The 18,692-nt window shown below is 45.2% G+C and overlaps 1 protein-coding gene across 1 annotated transcript in view; it reads left to right on the top strand.

Moving 5' to 3' along the window:
• Nucleotides 1-18,692, top strand: part of POU6F2 (POU class 6 homeobox 2) — a 1,008,259-nt gene that overhangs the window by 764,062 nt on the left and 225,505 nt on the right. Inside the window, exon 4 of the mRNA XM_068238300.1 lies at nt 17,273-17,429. Within this exon, the coding sequence (XP_068094401.1) occupies nt 17,273-17,429 (157 nt within the window). The remainder of the gene's footprint in view (nt 1-17,272; nt 17,430-18,692) is intronic.

Raw genomic sequence — 18,692 nt, 5'->3', positions numbered from 1 at the left:
CAGGGCAGCATTTACCTCTGCATCAGGAGGGATATACACACCCACGAGGACGTAGGAGGAGAATTCCCTGGGCAAGTAGGTTGGCCTGCAGTTGATGAGGAGTAGTTCAAGTTCTGGTGTGCATTTCTTGGCCAGTACAGAGGTGTTTGAGCACCAGGCGGAGCTGATGTAGAAGCAGATGCCGCCCCCTTTCTTTTTCCCAGAGAGGGTGCTGTCTCTTTCTACTCGGATGAGGCTGAAACCTGGGAGCTGGAGGACACTCTCAGGGATGTCGTCATAGAGCCACGTTTCAGTAAAGCAAAAGACTGGGGTGTTGTGACCGAGTTCCCTCTTGTCGCTGAGGAGTCTTAATTCATCTAGCTTGTTAGGGAGGGAGCGGACGTTTGCTAGGAGGACCGCAGGGATGGCTGACCGCAGGCCTCTCCTCTTCAGCAGGCATGGGCTTCCGAATTCCGCGGAAGCTAAAATTCCGAAATTCCGCCGGAATTGGGGTTTCCGCATGGTTCCGCGGAATTCGGAAATTGCAATCCGGAATTCGGAATTCCGGCAAAATCGGAATCGGAATGAATTGACCAATCAGGAGATGCGGAATGAGTTGACCAATCATAATCAGCGGAAAGTTACCGCGCTAAAATAATGGTTTCAACATTTTTTTTATCCAAATTTACAAAATATCAACAGTATTGATGATTATCTTAAATTTCAGATACAAAAACGATATTTCAAATGAGCGATTGAGTAATTCCTCCTAAATTTACGGAAATCCGTTTAAAAATACGGAAAGTGCACGTGGCGGAATACCGCGGAATTCCGCGGAATGTAGCGGAATTCCACCGGAATGTAGCGGAAGCGGAATTTTGTAATGGCGGTATGCGGAATTACCGCGGAATCGGAAATTGGCTCTTCCGACCATGCCTGCTCTTCAGCCTCGCCCGGACGCCTGATCGACCGCCCCTGCGGCGCTGGCTAAAGGGAGGCCAGGGCGCAGAAGCAGTGATTACTTGGACATGGCTCCAAACAGAGTTGTACAGGAGCCCATCCTCTGGGTGTACGGCTGTTATATGTTCCCATTTGAGGAGCTGTGCTCTGGAGTAGGTGGTACAAGGGGGGAGGGGTAGCATTGACGGCCTGTATGATAAGCCGGTACAGTGCGACCTGGAATGTACCATAATACTGCCGTCAGCAGAGTGGCACCGATGTAAAACAGTCCATCAGCAGTGTGACACAGATGTAAGAGGCGAGTGCACAACAGTCCCTCAGCAGAAGTGTGACACAGATGTAAGAGGCGAGTGCAATAACAGTCCATCAGCCTTGTGACACAGATGTAAGACGCGAGTGCAATAACAGTCGGGTGAGTGCAATAACAGTTCGTCAGCAGTGTGACACAGATGTAAGGGGCATGTGCAATAACAGCCCATCTGCAGTGCGACACAGATGTAGGGGCGAGTGCATAACAGTCCATCAGCAGTGTGACACAGATGCAAAAGCATGTGCAATAACAGTCCATCAGCAGTGTGACACAGATGTAAGGGGCATGTGCAATAGCAGCCCATCAGCAGTGCGACACAGATGTAGAGACGAGTGCAAAACAGTCCCTCAGCAGTGTGGCACAGATGTAGAGGCGAGTGCAATAACAGTCCATCAGCAGTGTGACACAGATGCAAAAACATGTGCAATAACAGTCCATCAGCAGCGTGACACAGGTGTAAGGGGCATGTGTAAAACAGTCCATCAGCAGTGTGACACAGATGTAGAGGCGAGTGCATAACAGTCCCTCAGCAGTGTGACACAGATGTAGAGGCGAAGTGCAATAACAGTCCATCAGCAGTGTGACACAGATGCAAAAGCATGTGCAATAACAGTCCATCAGCAGTGTGACACAGATGTAAGGGGCATGTGGAATAACAGTCCATCCACAGTGTGACCCAGATGTAAGAGGCGAGTGCAATAACAGTCCATCAGCCGTGTGGCCCAGATGTAAGCGGCGAGTGCAATAACAATCGAGTGCGAGTGCAATAACTGTGACCCAGATGTAAGAGGCGAGTGCAGTAAGCAGATCATCAGCAGTGTGACCCCGATGTAGGAGGCGAGTGCAATAACAACAGTCCATCAGCCCTGTGACCCAGATGTAACCGGTGAGTGCAATAACAGTGCAATAACAGTCTATCTGCGGTGTGGCCCAGATGTAAGAGGCATGTGCACTACGGTCCAACAGCAGTGTGGCACATGTGCGAAACAGAAAACATGTGCAATACAGACCCTCATTAGTGGGACACCGTCACACGCATGCACAATAACAGCCCCTCTGCAATTGATGCTCAGACAGACCATCATCATCAGCAGCACAGATGCTTATAAAAGTGCAAGAAGCAGGCAGTGATAAATACACTCGGCTGACCCTGTGCCAATACTTGCCCCAGTACCCCAGAAGTTTGCAAGACCTTGTGGCAGGGGCCCACAAAAACAGAAGTCTCACCTGGTGGTAGATGGAGGGTGGGACTGGAGTCTTGGCTCAGTGGAAAGCTGGATCTGTTGTGGGGTAGCCTCCTGCGGTGCTCAGTTACCTATGAGCGAGCTGTGCTGTGGGAAGTGCAGCCGCATGTCGGCTGAGGGGCGGGGGAGCGGTCCGGCCTGGAGTATTGCGCACGAGGCTGGAGGTGGTGGAGTTCGGCTGCGGAGGAGCTTCCGTGGGTCTGCAGACAAGGAGGCTTGACTGTCAGCGGGGACTGCTCTGCGCGGATCTGGCAGAGTATTGCGTCCGAGGCTGGAGGTGGTGGAGTACGGCTGCGGAGGAGCTTCCGTGGGGCTGAAGACTGTGCTCTGCGCGGATCTGGCAGAGTCAGCCCCGGTCCTTGTCTGGGAGTAGGGCCTTCCTTGTGGGGACCGGACCACCAGAGGTGAGCTTGGGCCGGTGCGGGTCTATGAGCGCCAGCAGATAGACATGCGGGTCCTGAGGGGTACCGGGTGAGGCAGCAGATCCGCGGTGCTGGTGAGAAAGAAAGCGAACGTGCTCGTGCGGGTCTCTCCACGTGGGTGGCCTTTCTCCGGCTTCGGTCGGAGCGCTGGGGCGGCTGCACGCTGGGGCAAAATTACACCTCTAGAACCCTAATACTAAAACTAATTTGACTAAAAGACTAGAAAACACTAAAAAAAAAAAAAAAAAAAAAAAAAAAAAAAACACTGAAAAGAGTAAAGAAAGACAGAAAAAAACAGAAGTTTCTCAGAGCCCTGTGCACCGTGGCAGCCTATCCAGCGCCATCTTGTGCCCAGAACTGAATTCTATATTCCAGATGTGGCCTTACTGGAGAGTTAAACAGGGGCAATATTATGCTAGCATCTCGAGTTTTTATTTCCCTTTTAATGCATCCCAAAATTTTGTTATCTTTAGCTGCAGCGGCTTGGCATTGAGTACGATTATTTAACTTGTTGTCGATGAGTACTCCTAAGTCCTTCTCCAAGTTTGATGTCCCCAACTGTATCCCATTTATTTTGTATGGTGCTAGACCATTGGTACGACCAAAATGCATGACTTTACATTTTTCAACATTGAATTTCATCTGCCATTTATGTGCCCATATAGCCATCCTATCCAGATCCTGTTGCAATATGACACTATCTTCCTGAGAGTTGATGATTCTGCCCAATTTTGTATCATCTGCAAAAATAGCAACATTGCTCACTACTGCATCTACTAGGTCATTAATAAATAAATTGAAGAGCACTGGACCCAGTACACAGACCCCTGTGGGACCCCACTGCTAACAGTCTCCCAATTTGAGTACGATCCATAGACCACAACTCTTTGTTTTCTGTCCATTAGCCAGTTCCCTATCCATGCACACAGACTCTTCCCCAGTCCTTGCATCCTCAACTTTTGCACCAGACTTTTGTGGGGAACAGTGTCGAAGGCCTTTGCAAAGTCCAAGTATATCACATCTACAGCATTCCCAATATCCATATTAGCATTCACTACCTCATAAAAGCTGAGCATGTTAGTCAAACAGGACCTGTCTTTAGTAAACTCATGTTGATGCTGAGAAATACGATTATTTTCTACTATGAAGTCATGTATAGAATCTCTTAGTAACCCCTCAAATAGTTTGCATACAACTGATGTTAAGCTTACAGGTCTATAATTTCCTGGATCTGATTTTTTGCCCTTCTTAAATAATGGGAAAACGTGGGCTGTACGCCAATCCACTGGGACTCTGCCAGTTGAAAGAGAGTCACAGAAGATAAGATAAAGGGGTTTATCTATAACTGAACTTAATTCCCTTAGGACCCGAGGATGCATGCCATCCGGGCCAGGTGCCTTGTCTATTTTTAATTTAAATAGTCTTGCCTTCACTTCTTCCTGCGTTAAGTATTTAATATTACAGTTAGAAGATTGAGACTCTTCTGCCTCTGTAATTTGCAACAGTGCTGTTTCCTTTGTGAAGACAGAAGCAAAGAAAGCATTTAATAACTCTGCCTTACCTTGGTCATCCACCATTGAGTTCCCACCCTCATCTTTTAGGAGTCCTATACAGTCAACCTTTCTTTTCTTAAGGCTCATACACACATCAGACTATAGTCTTTGGAAAATGAAAGATCACAGACCAATCTTACCCCCTTCCATGTAGTATGAGAGCCATACTCTACACAGTCTTTTCTATGGAGCTGAACTCCACATCAGAAAAAAATCTTTGCAAGATGCTGCACACACAGATGCTGTACAGACACAAAAGATCAGTATCTGCAAAAGATCTGTTCCTGCCAAAAATCCATTCCTGCAAATTGCAATGATAGTCTATGAGATCTGCAGATCATCATACACACATGATTTAACTGACATTCATCTGCAGATCAAGCAATCATCCGCAGATCTGAAAATCCATCCTGGTGGATCTGATCTGCAGATAAATGTCAGTTAAATCATGTGTGTATGATGATCTGCAGATCTCATAGACTATCATTGCAATTTGCAGGAATGGATTTTTGGCAGGAACAGATCTTTTGCAGATACTGATCTTTTGTGTCTGTACAGCATCTGTGTGTGCAGCATCTTGCAAAGATTTTTTTTCTGATGGGGAGTTCAGCTCCATAGAATAGACTGTGTAGAGTATGGCTCTCATACTACATGAAGGGTGGTAAGATTGGTCTGTGATCTTTCATTTTCCAAAGACTATAGTCTGATGTGTGTATGCACCTTTAGAGTTGATGTACTTGTAAAACTTTTTTGGGTTAGATTTGATATCCCTAGCGATTAGATTTTCAGCTTCGATCTTTGCCAGCCTAAATTTTTTTTTACAATTTTATTGCACTCCTTATAATTGCTTAGTGCAGCCTCGGTCCCCTCCTGTTTTAGGACCTTATACGCATTCTTTTTCCTCTTCATTTTATCCCTAACCTTTCTATTCATCCATTTGTGTCATTAAAAATTATAGAGATTGGAAACTTGTTTTGTTTTATCACTTCTAAGGAGCATTTTTTCCAGTTCCGAGGGTTCTAGAGACACATCAGCAACAGGGCCAGTGCTACTATAGAGGCAAAAGGGGCATTTGCCCCGGGGCTTCGACCTCTGCTGAGGCCCCAGCAGCGCCGACCCTGCTATATTTTCTCTCCCCCCCCCCCCCCCAGCTCGCACTTATCCTCGGGGCCCTGCTGCAAGTATATTAGCAGCCATAATTACCTTATTCCCGGCGGGTAAGCGGGCGGGCAGTGGCTGCACTCGGAGACACGGTGTCTCCCTCCTTCTCTATGACCCGGCGTGTTTACACATGACGTGCCGGGTCATAGAGAAGGAGGGAGACAGCGTGTCTCCAAGTGCAGCCGCTGCCCGCCTGCTCACCCGCCAAGAATAAGGTAATTATGGCTGCTAATATACTTGCAGCAGGGCCCTGTGGAGCAGAGGGATAACGACGGGGGGGGGGGGGGCTCGGACCCAACGCTGACATTTGCCACAGGGCGCCTTGAACCGGCCCTGATCAGCAAATTCCAGCTGTGAGCTAAGAGCATGCCGAATTTGGAAATATCGAAACAAGGCATATTTTGGAAGCCTGAATTCTACACGTAGAGTAGCAAAGTCCTTAAATACACCATTTGAGAATAATTGTGCTACATATGTAATGTTATGTTTATGCCAAAATGTCGTATCTGGAACCGATTGCAGTTCAGGCAAGTTGGGGTTCCCCCATAATGGAGAATTATGGGAAACACATCTGCTGGGCTCACCAAGAATTTTCTGTGCTCTCTTGTATACTTGTATAGTGTTATAAATGAGAGTGGTTCCCTTAAGACCTTTTGCTACCTTGTGTCTATATATTGCTCCGCATAGGAATTCGTAGGAGCCTGCAATATCTGCTTCTGTTGCTAGGCTAGAGTTTAACCTGTCATCACTCAGCCATCCTTTTATAGGGGCCAGTTGCGCCGCCAAATGATATTTAAAAGAAATTAGGTAATGCTAAATCACCAAGGGAAGTAGGTAGCTGTAGGGTGAATAGGGAGATACGTGGTGAAGAGCCTGACCAGATGAAAGAGACCACCATGGAGTCTATACACTTAAAAAAGGATTGTTGAATCCAGGCTTCTATATTATTTTTAGTTAACTATGATGATTCAAAAAAGCCTGGCAAAAGATATGTATGCATTTCAATAATTAGTGTCAGTTATATACTAGCTAGAGTTATTCCTTAAACAAGTGCAAATAGCAAAATCTTCAGAATATATTTGAAATTAAGCTAAGGGAAATTGTTTATACTTTTATGGAGACTTAGATAACAGTTCCAGACAGAGCAAGGTTGCCATGTCTTTCTTTGTTTTTGGAACAATATCTTATTTAGAGATGGCCCGAACGGTTCACCGGCAAACTTCGGTGGTTCGCGTTCGCAAAAAAAAGTTTGTGTTCGCATTTTTCCCCTTAGACTTTAATGCCCGCTGGCGCTGACTTTAGCGGTTAATAGCAAAGTCCCCTTACATAGTAAAAAGACCAAATTTGCAGGGTATGTAAAGGAGGGCAGTGACTAAAAGAGGAAAAAAAATTTTTGAAAGTGAAATAGGGAGCCCAATGAAAGCCAATGGCAAAATTCTGCACATTTGCACCCCCATAAATCTGGTTTGCAGAGATGTAGGGAATCCAACATTGGAGTGCAAGTACTCTTTGGGTTAGGGGCCGGAAACACACCAGCCCCGAGCCCCCTTAAACTCTGTGCAAATCCTGAAAATTTGGGGCCGCTCAGCCGTACCATTTGGCAGAAACCTGTGCTTTTGTACCCTCAAAACCTAGGCCCCAATGAAAGCCTATGGGCGATTTTAGCACATTTGCACCCCCATAACTCTGGTTTGCAGAGATGTAGGGAACCCAACGTTGGAGTGCAAGTACAACAATATGCCTTCTACCTGCATGCGACATGTCATGAGCTTCAGACTTTGCTAACGGACAAGGCAGCGATTTACGTTCATCACCGGCATCATTGCCAAAAAAACAAGCTTTTGTGACCCTAGGCTATGACCTCTTTGGCCTAGGGGCCCCAAACTCACCAGTCCTGAGCCCCCTAAAAGTCCCTACAATGCTAGAAAATTTGCCACTGCTGAGCCATCGTCCTTTGAAAAAAATTGAGATTTTTGAAAGTGAAATAGGGAGCCCAATAAAAGCCAATGGCAAAATTCAGCACTTTTGGATCCCTATAATTCTGGTTGGTTATCACCCGCCAACTTTAGCAGTTAATAGCAAAGGCCCCTTACATCCTAGCGACACCAAATTTGCTGGATATGTTAAAAAGATTGCAGGAAACAATATTTAAAAAAATATATATTTTTATATGCTGAGTGTGGGAAATCTGAAAAATAAAAATGACGTGGGGTTCCCCCTACTGAGCTCTCTGTAACCCCTTGTCCCCCATGCAGGCTGGGATAGACAGAATGCGGAGCCCTGGCCCCGTGAGGCTTCGCACCCTGAGCTATACCAGCCCGCATGGTCCATCGTATGGGGGGGGGGCTTGGGGGAGAGGGGCAGCCAAGCCTTCCCCTCTCCCCCCGAGCCCTTGTCCAATACATGGACAAGGGGCTCTTCCCCACCTCCGGTGCCCCAGGAGGAGGTGGGGGCGACGACTCCCTGGGGGATGGTTCATGGTGGCATCTGGGAGTCCCCTTTAAGAAGGGGGTCCCAGATGCCCACCCCTCTCCCAGGGGAAATGAGTATAGGGGTACAAAGTACCCCTTGCCCATTTCCACAAAGGGTTAAATGAAATAAAATCCTTTAATGTTCTTAATTAACCAGAAATACTTACCTGTACCTTTAAAAAACATTGCCCATGCCAATATCCTCGGTAAATGATCCCACGAATATAGTATCCTCTTACCTTGTGATCCTCAATTAAGTTGATTGAAGATCTCCGCCACCCCCCACATAGCAGAGAATGCGTCCTTTGAGACGCATAGCTGCCGGCTCCCGCTGTCTCTCCCCACCTGCCTTCACCTGTCACCCTCACCTAGGCTGGCACCTGGTGCACCCATGGTGCCAAAAAGTATAAGGTCTTTTTGACAATTTTTTTCCCCTCTTGTTCCCACTGTTCTGCTTCACATTCCCAGCAATTTTGGTGTTTCTAGCTTTTAAAGGGGCTTTGCTATTAACCGCTAAATTCGATGGGCATTTAATTTTCCCACGGTCAGAAGGAGAATTTTAAAAACAATTTTCTCAAGAACTATAAGGTCTTTTTGATTTATTTTTCCCTCTTGTAGTCACTGAAAAAACTCAGGTGTTATGCTGGGCATACACGGTTAGATACTACTTATCAATTGAGCTGCCGATGGCTCGATTGATAAGATCCAACCTGTCCGATACCCCGCCGGATCGATACTGCGCTCGAAAGCTGTGAGGAGAACAATGGGAAGAAATGAGCTGCTGATTAGCAGCGCCCGCGGGGACAAGCGGGGATTGATCCGCGTGCATGCGCGGTGACACGCTGGCATCGAGCCACTGGCTCGATACCGGCGCAAAAACTAACCGTGTATGCCCAGCATTAGACCCCTTGAAACATCTTTTCCATCACTTTTCTGGCCAGCATAAATGTTTCTAGTTTTCAAAGTTCGCCTCCCCATTGAAGTCTATTGCGGTTCGCAAAAGTTCGTGCGAACCGAACTTTTGCGGAAGTTCGCGTTCGAGGTTCGTGAACCGAAAATCGGAGGTTTGAGCCATCTCTAATTATTTTGAAATTAATGACGACAGCAAACACCATGTTATGGTAGTTCATTGTGACTTTTATAAAATGTCACATAGATAAAACATTTTTAATCAAAAGTTTAATACACTGCCATCTGACGTTTGAATATTTTATATGTTTATAAAATTAATGATTTCTTCATAAAAAAAAATTATAGAAAGAAATTATTTAGATAGCTGATCAGTATCCTATACAATAAAACCTAACTGTCCCTGCGTCATCAGCATCTTTCCCTGTCTGTCCGTCTGAAGCTTTTTTTGCACTGCGCATGTGCAGTACAGAAAGCCATTGGGACGGGACGGAAGGTGAGGCCAGGGAGCAGGGCGGCGGGTGCGCGCGGGCGGCCATGTGTGCGGCAGGCGCGCGCACGCGCCGGGCAGGCGGCAATAATTTCCCTACCTAGAGCTGTTTTTATACGGGTTTAGGTAGACTAGTACACAATATTTGATTACTCTTTAAGGATAGTATAGTGTTTAAGTATTAATTTACTGTAAGTCTGAATACTGTTGTTACAGGCCTATGTATTTTGGTGGGCCAAGATGGCCGACAGCATTTCAGAAAGAAATGGGCATACCTCAGGCCAGTTAAGACACAGATGTAACATCATGGAACGTAGATATGGGAGATGTTTTTAATTATGGAGACCCAGTGTCTCATGACATTTCTCTAATCGGGAGGTTATGACGTAGTCAAGATCTCTACCTGCGTGTGTACCTAATTAATTACGATATTGCCATCATTAATTAAATGTTACTTTGTAAATAAGATAAGTTGAATGACGCACAAAAAATTCCAAGATATGGAAAATTCGTCAGTGGGAAATTTCATTTTTTTTCAGCCATTTTTGAAATGGGCAGGTTTTACACATATCAACAACAGCTACCTTGGGGTGAGACCTTCTACATAATTGAAAAGAGGTATGCCTTATTGATGTTATATTCTGGTGATTCTTAGCATTGAATATTTAGCTGAGCCTATTAAGCATTGAGAGTTAGCATTTTTTATTAGCATCATTTTTGAACACTGTATTCTCAGCAACTACTAAAGATACTCAGAAGTAGTTCAATGTTAACCTACTTTAGATCTGCAATTTAATATCTAAAAGATAAACCATTTTTTGGTTGCGTTCTGTTGATACTGTCAACACCCATTTCATTTTTTTAAATTTAACTTTTTATTGGATATATCACAGGTAACTTTGCCAGGGATCCTTAAAGTATACGGGGTGGGGACAGACAAAGTAGAATGCAGTGAATTATTAATTATACCCATTTTTACAATATTTTTCCTGATTTCTGTATACTGGTATGTAACCCCACCCTCACAGTAATGCTTACTATGCAGAACCACCCCTTGAGCATTCTGGGAGACCAGATATATTTTTACTGCCTTCAAGACTTTCAGTAAGCAAACCATCTGACAGGACTAAGGATACAGTGGCTTGCAAAAGTATTCGGTCTCCTTGAAGTTTACCACATTTTGTCAAATTACTGCCACAAACATGAATCAATTTTATTGGAATTCCATGTGAAAGACCAATACAAAGTGGTGTACGTGTGAGAAGTGGAACGAAAATCATACATGATTCCAAACATTTTTTACAAATGAATAACTGCAAAGTGGGGTGTTCGTAATTATTCAGCACCCTTTGGTCTGAGTGCAGTCAGTTGCCCATAGACATTGCCTGATGAGTGCTAATGACTAAATAGAGTGCACCTGTGTGTAATCTAATGTCAGTACAAATACAGCTGCTCTGTGATGGCCTCAGAGGTTGTCTAAGAGGATATTGGGAGCAACAACACCATGAAGTCTAAAGAACACACCAGACAGGTCAGGGATAAAGTTAGAGAAATTTAAAGCAGGCTTAGGCTACAAAAAGATTTCCAAAGCTTTGAACATCTCACGAAGCACTGTTCAAGCAATCATTCAGAAATGGATGGAGTATGGCACAACTGTAAACCTACCAAGACAAGGTGGTCCACCTAAACTGACAGGCCGAACAAGGAGAGCGCTGATCGGACATACAGTCAAGTGGCCCATGGTGACTCTGGACGAGCTGCAGAGATCTACAGCTCAGGTGGGGGAATCTATCCATAGGACAACTTTTACTCGGGTACTGCACAAAGTTGGCCTTTATGGAAGAGTGGCAAGAAGAAAGCCATTGTTAACAGAAAAGCATAAGAAGTCTCCTTTGCAGTTTGCAACAAGCCATGTGGGGGACACAGCAAACATGTGGAAGAAGGTGCTCTGGTCAGATGAGACCAAAATGGAACTTTTTGGCCAAAATGCAAAACGCTATGTGTGGTGGAAAACTAACACTGCACATCACTCTGAAGACACCATCCCCACTGTCAAATATGGTGGTGGCAGCATCATTCTCTGGGGGTGCTTCTCTTCAGCAGGGACAGGGAAGCTGGTCAGAGTTGATGGGAAGATGGATGGAGTCAAATACAGGGCAATCTTGGAAGAAAACCTCTTGGAGTCTGCAAAAGACTTGAGACTGGGGTGGAGGTTCACCTTCCAGCAGGACAACGACCTTAAACATAAAGCCAGGGCAACAATGAAATGGTTTAAAACAAAGTATATCCATGTGTTAGAATGGCCCAGTAAAAGTCCAAATCTAAATTCAATCGAGAATCTATGGCAAGATCTGAAAACTGCTGTTCACAAACACTATCCATCTAATCTGACTGAGCTGGAGCTGTTTTGCAAAGAAGAATGGGAAAGGATATCAGTCTCTAGATGTGCAAGACATACCCTAAAAGACTGGCAGTAGTGTTGGGCGAACAGTGTTCGCCACTGTTCGGGTTCTGCAGAACATCACCCTGTTCGGGTGATGTTCGGGTTCGGCCGAACACCTGATGGTGTTCGGCCAAACTGTTCGGCCATATGGCCGAACTAAGAGCGCATGGCCGAACGTTACCCGAACGTTCGGCTAGCGCTGTGATTGGCCGAATGGGTCACGTGTAGTGTTGGGCGAACATCTAGATGTTCGGGTTCGGGCCGAACATGGCCGAACTCCGAACATAATGGAAGTCAATGGGGACCCGAACTTTCGTGCTTTGTAAAGCCTCCTTATATGCTACTTACCCCAAATTTACAGGGTATGTGCACCTTGGGAGTGGGTACAAGAGGAAAAAAAAATTAGCAAATAGAGCTTATAGTTTTTGAGAAAATCGATTTTAAAGTTTCAAAGGGAAAACTGTCTTTTAAATGCGGGAAAAGTCTGTTTTCTTTGCACAGGTAACATGCTTTTTGTCGGCATGCAGTCATAAATGTAATACATATAAGAGGTTCCAGGAAAAGGGACCGGTAACGCTAACCCAGCAGCAGCACACGTGATGGAACAGGAGGAGGGTGGCGCAGGAGGATAAGGCCACGCTTTGAGACACAACAACCCAGGCCTTGCATGAGGACAAGAAGCGTGCGGATAGCAATTTGCATTTTGTCGCCATGTAGTCATAAATGTAATACAGATGAGAGGTTCAATAAACAGGGACCGGAAACGCTAACCCATCACAGATGTTCATTGTTCATGTTACTTGGTTGGGGTCCGGGAGTGTTGCGTAGTCGTTTCCAATCCAGGATTGATTCATTTTAATTTGAGTCAGACGGTCTGCATTTTCTGTGGAGAGGCGGATACGCCGCCGATCTGTGACGATGCCTCCGGCAGCACTGAAACAGCGTTCCGACATAACGCTGGCTGCCGGGCAAGCCAGCACCTCTATTGCGTACATTGCCAGTTTGTGCCAGGTGTCTAGCTTTCGATACCCAATAGTTGAAGGGTGCAGATGGATTGTTCAACACAGCTACGCCATCTGACATGTAGTCCTTGACCATCTTCTCTAGGCGATCGGTGTTGGAGGTGGATCTGCACGCTTGCTGTTCTGTGTGCTGCTGCATGGGTGTCAGAAAATGTTCCCACTCCAAGGACACTGCCGATACCATTCCCTTTTGGGCACTGGCTGCGGCTTGTGTTGTTTGCTGCCCTCCTGGTCGTCCTGGGTTTGCGGAAGTCAGTCTGTCGGCGTACAACTGGCTAGAGGAGGGGGAGGATGTCAATCTCCTCTCTAAAGTCTCCATAAGGGCCTGCTGGTATTCTTCCATTTTGACCTGTCTGGCTCTTTCTTCAAGCAGTTTTGGAACATTGTGTTTGTACCGTGGATCCAGAAGGGTATAAACCCAGTAATTGGTGTTGTCCAGAATGCGCACAATGCGTGGGTCGCGTTCAATGCAGTCCTAGGCCGAAGAGGTCATAGCCTAGGGTCACAAAACCTGTTTATTTGGGCAATTTCAATGGTGGCGAGTCTGACGTACATAAATCGCAGCAATGGCCGTTAGCAACGTCTGAATCTCACGAAATGTCTCATGCAGGTAGAAGACATATTGTTAGACTTGGGCTCCAAAGATGGGTTCCCTACATCTCTGCAAACCAGAGTTACAGGGGTCCAAAATTGGTAAAATCCCCCATAGGATTTCATTGCCTCCCTATTTCACTTTCCAAAATCTCACATCTTTTCAAAGGGCAATGGCTCAGCAGTACCAAATTTTCTAGCATTGTAGGGACCCTTAGGGGGAACATGACTGGTGAGTTTCGGGCCCCTAGGCCGAAGAGGTCATAGCCTAGGGTCACAAAAACCTGTTTATTTGGGCTATTTCAATGGTAGTGATGGTGGCGTACATAAATCTCAGCAATGGCCGTTAGCAAAGTCTGAATCTCACGAAATGTCTCATGCAGGTAGAAGACATATTGTTAGACTTGGATTCCAAAGATGGGGTCCCTACATCTCTGCAAACCAGAGTTACAGGGGTCCAAAATTGGTAAAATCCCCCATAGGATTTCATTGCCTCCCTATTTCACTTTCCAAAATCTCACATCTTTTCAAAGGGCAATGGCTCAGCAGTACCAAATTTTCTAGCATTGTAGGGACCCTTAGGGGGGAACATGACTGGTGAGTTTCGGGCCCCTAGGCCGAAGAGGTCATAGCCTAGGGTCACAAAAACCTGTTTATTTGGGCTATTTCAATGGTAGTGATGGTGACGTACATAAATCGCAGCCATGGCCGTTAGCAACGTCTGAATCTCACGAAATGTCTCATGCAGGTAGAAGACATATTGTTAGACTTGGATTCCAAAGATGGGGTCCCTACATCTCTGCAAACCAGAGTTACAGGGGTCCAAAATTGGTAAAATCCCCCATAGGATTTCATTGCCTCCCTATTTCACTTTCCAAAATCTCACATCTTTTCAAAGGGCAATGGCTCAGCAGTACCAAATTTTCTAGCATTGTAGGGACCCTTAGGGGGATCATGACTGGTGAGTTTTGCCACTGCTGAGCCATTGCCCTTTGAAATGGTGTGAGATTTTGGAACGGTAAATAGGAGGCCCAATGAAATCCTATGGGGGATTTTACCAATTTTGGACCCCTGTAACTCTGGTTTGCAGAGATGTAGGGACCCCATCTTTGGAATCCAAGTCTAACAATATGTCTTCTACCTGCATGAGACATTTCTTGAGATTCAGACTTTGCTAACGGCCATTGCTGCGATTTATGTACGTCACCATCACTACCATTGAAATAGCCCAAATAAACAGGTTTTTGTGACCCTAGGCTATGACCTCTTCGGCCTAGGGGCCCGAAACTCACCAGTCATGTTCCCCCTAAGGGTCCCTACAATGCTAGAAAATTTGGTACTGCTGAGCCATTGCCCTTTGAAAAGATGTGAGATTTTGGAAAGTGAAATAGGGAGGCAATGAAATCCTATGGGGGATTTTACCAATTTTGGACCCCTGTAACTCTGGTTTGCAGAGATGTAGGGACCCCATCTTTGGAATCCAAGTCTAACAATATGTCTTCTACCTGCATGAGACATTTCGTGAGATTCAGACTTTGCTAACGGCCATTGCTGAGATTTATGTACGCCACCATCACTACCATTGAAATAGCCCAAATAAACAGGTTTTTGTGACCCTAGGCTATGACCTCTTCGGCCTAGGGGCCCGAAACTCACCAGTCATGTTCCCCCTAAGGGTCCCTACAATGCTAGAAAATTTGGTACTGCTGAGCCATTGCCCTTTGAAAAGATGTGAGATTTTGGAAAGTGAAATAGGGAGGCAATGAAATCCTATGGGGGATTTTACCAATTTTGGACCCCTGTAACTCTGGTTTGCAGAGATGTAGGGACCCCATCTTTGGAATCCAAGTCTAACAATATGTCTTCTACCTGCATGAGACATTTCGTGAGATTCAGACGTTGCTAACGGCCATTGCTGCGATTTATGTACGTCAGACTCGCCACCATTGAAATTGCCCAAATAAACAGGTTTTGTGACCCTAGGCTATGACCTCTTCGGCCTAGGACTGCATTAAACGCGACCCACGCATTGTGCGCATTCTGGACAACACCAATTACTGGGTTTATACCCTTCTGGATCCACGGTACAAACACAATGTTCCAAAACTGCTTGAAGAAAGAGCCAGACAGGTCAAAATGGAAGAATACCAGCAGGCCCTTGTGGAGACTTTAGAGAGGAGATTGACATCCTCCCCCTCCTCTAGCCAGTTGTACGCCGACAGACTGACTTCCGCAAACCCAGGACGACCAGGAGGGCAGCAAACAACACAAGCCGCAGCTAGTGCCCAAAAGGGAATGGTATCGGCAGTGTCCTTGGAGTGGGAAAATTTTCTGACACCCATGCAGCAGCACACAGAACAGCAAGCGTGCAGATCCACCTCCAACACCGATCGCCTGGAGAAGATGGTCAAGGACTACATGTCAGATGGCGTAGCTGTGTTGAACAATCCATCTGCACCCTTCAACTATTGGGTATCGAAGCTAGACACCTGGCACAAACTGGCAATGTACGCAATAGAGGTGCTGGCTTGCCCGGCAGCCAGCGTTATGTCGGAACGCTGTTTCAGTGCTGCCGGAGGCATCGTCACAGATCGGCGGCGTATCCGCCTCTCCACAGAAAATGCAGACCGTCTGACTCAAATTAAAATGAATAAATCCTGGATTGGAAACGACTACGCAACACTCCCGGACCCCAACCAAGTAACATGAACAATGAACATCTGTGATGGATTAGCGTTTCCGGTCCCTGTTTATTGAACCTCTCATCTGTATTACATTTATGACTGCATGGCGACAAAATGCAAATTGCTATCCGCACGCTTCTTGTCCTCATGCAAGGCCTGGGTTGTTGTGTCTCAAAGCGTGGCCTTCTCCTCCTGCGCCACCCTCCTCCTGTTCCATCACGTGTGCTGCTGCTGGGTTAGCGTTACCGGTCCCTTTTCCTGGAACCTCTTATATGTATTACATTTATGACTGCATGCCGACAAAAAGCATGTTACCTGTGCAAAGAAAACAGACATTTCCCGCATTTAAAAGACAGTTTTCCCTTTGAAACTTTAAAATCGATTTTCTCAAAAACTATAAGCTCTTTTTGCTAATTTTTTTTTCCTCTTGTACCCACTCCCAAGGTGCACATACCCTGTAAATTTGGGGTATGTAGCATGTAAGGAGGCATTACAAAGCACAAAAGTTCGGGTCCCCATTGACTTCCATTATGTTCGGAGTTCGGGTCGAACACCCGAACATCGCGGCCATGTTCGGCCTGTTCGGCCCGAACCCGAACATCTAAATGTTCGCCCAACACTAACTGGCAGCTGTAATTGCAGAAAAAGGTAGTTCTACAAAGTATTGACTCAGGGGGCTGAATAATTACGCACACCCCACTTTGCAATTATTGATTTGTAAAACATGTTTGGAATCATGTATGATTTTTGTTCCACTTCTCACGTGTACACCACTTTGTATTGGTCTTTCACGTGGAATTCCAATAAAATTGATTCATGTTTGTGGCAGTAATGTGACAAAATGTGGAAAACTTTAAGGGGGCTGAATACTTTTGCAAACCACTGTAGATGTCACCTCATAGTATCAAGGTTAGGAAAGATTGGGCATACACTGTCTAAATGATATATAAATGAATATTGTAAAAGAAAAAAATAAGCAATTTTAATACTCACAGTTCCTCTAATGTTCATATTGATATATTGTGTTATACAGTTTCAACCACCAACACAGACACAAGTGATTCCAGGAGCATCACAAGTCAATCTTTTGAACCTTGCTCATAGTCGGTGTCAAAGTCCAGTCTGTCAAACTTCCTCTTCTTCTTCCACTTCTTCTTCTTCTGCTTTGAGTGTTGGCCAGTTAGTCAGCAGTAAGTACAACTGTGTTTTCCCATTGTGTCTGTGCAGAGAACTTTGCATGTGCTTCTAGCATGTTTCTTAATTCTTATTTATAATTTGCCTCCTATACACTATATAAGATTTTTGCCGGAACAGGTAAATGATTAATGCATTTTAAGAAAAGGGTTGGAGTGCTATGAAATGAATTGTAGGGTTTCCAATGGAGATGACTCTCTCGATGAGTCTAATAAAATCTATAGACAGAACTGTCATGATTCTGATGCATTGGTGTGCAATGCATGGGAATCGCAAGGAAGATTGTACTGTCAGTATGCAAGAAACACTGAGAATGGAATTAAAGGAATAAACATAAAGATTTATTGTAATCAGTCTCAAGAGATAAACAGCATAAATGTCGTACATTAAGTTCATGCACAGAGTATGCAACTAGACTGTTAAAGAGCTTACAAACAAACAATCAGCATTAAGATCATGCAGAGAGTGAAATGAACAGGACGCATAAACAATTGAGATTAAGTTTATGCAGAGAATCTGACCATCAGGATGCATACACAATTAGCATTAAGTTCTATGCAGAGAATAGTACTATCAGGATGCATAAGCAATGGTGCAACTGGAAACTAACACATAAGCAGAATCTATCAGGTATTGCAGATGCTATGGACCCCCTGCATATAGGATAATATGCAAAGGTCTCCAAGCATAACAATAGTGTGCACACTGAACCCCAGACCTGACTACTATATACACATGAGCATCATATACATTATATACAAAGGCAGAGCATCAGAATTATAATTGGCAGGCAACGGAACGTCATACATGCAGGGTCAAACCAGAGATACAAACAAGACACAATCGCTTAGGCAAAAGGTTAGTCAGATACAGAAAACAGGTCAAACACGATAATTACAGATACAAGGCTGAGCAAGACAGGAAGGCTAGGACTCAGGATCAGGAACATACTTTGAGGCTAGGACTCAGGATCAGGAACAGACTTTGATGAGCTAGCACAGGGTGGTCTGTTAAAGCAGCTTATATAGTGTGCAAGAAAGTCAGATGACAAAGTCCAGGTGATCACAGACCTGCCCTTATTAAATCTGCAATAACAGTTCTTGTGAGTAAGACCTCTGCTGGTGGCAGAGAATAGTTCAAGCAGTTTCAAACACTGAGGACACAGAGGACATCTGCTGGCGAAATGGAGGAAGTTCATCAATAGTTCAGGAAATTTGCCAGTAGATGCATTTCATGACAAGAACATCCTTAACCTTTGG

The sequence above is a fragment of the Hyperolius riggenbachi genome, chromosome 5 (assembly GCF_040937935.1).
Source record: "Hyperolius riggenbachi isolate aHypRig1 chromosome 5, aHypRig1.pri, whole genome shotgun sequence".
NCBI lineage: Eukaryota > Metazoa > Chordata > Amphibia > Anura > Hyperoliidae > Hyperolius > Hyperolius riggenbachi.
This window is presented reverse-complemented; position numbering and strand designations above follow the sequence as displayed.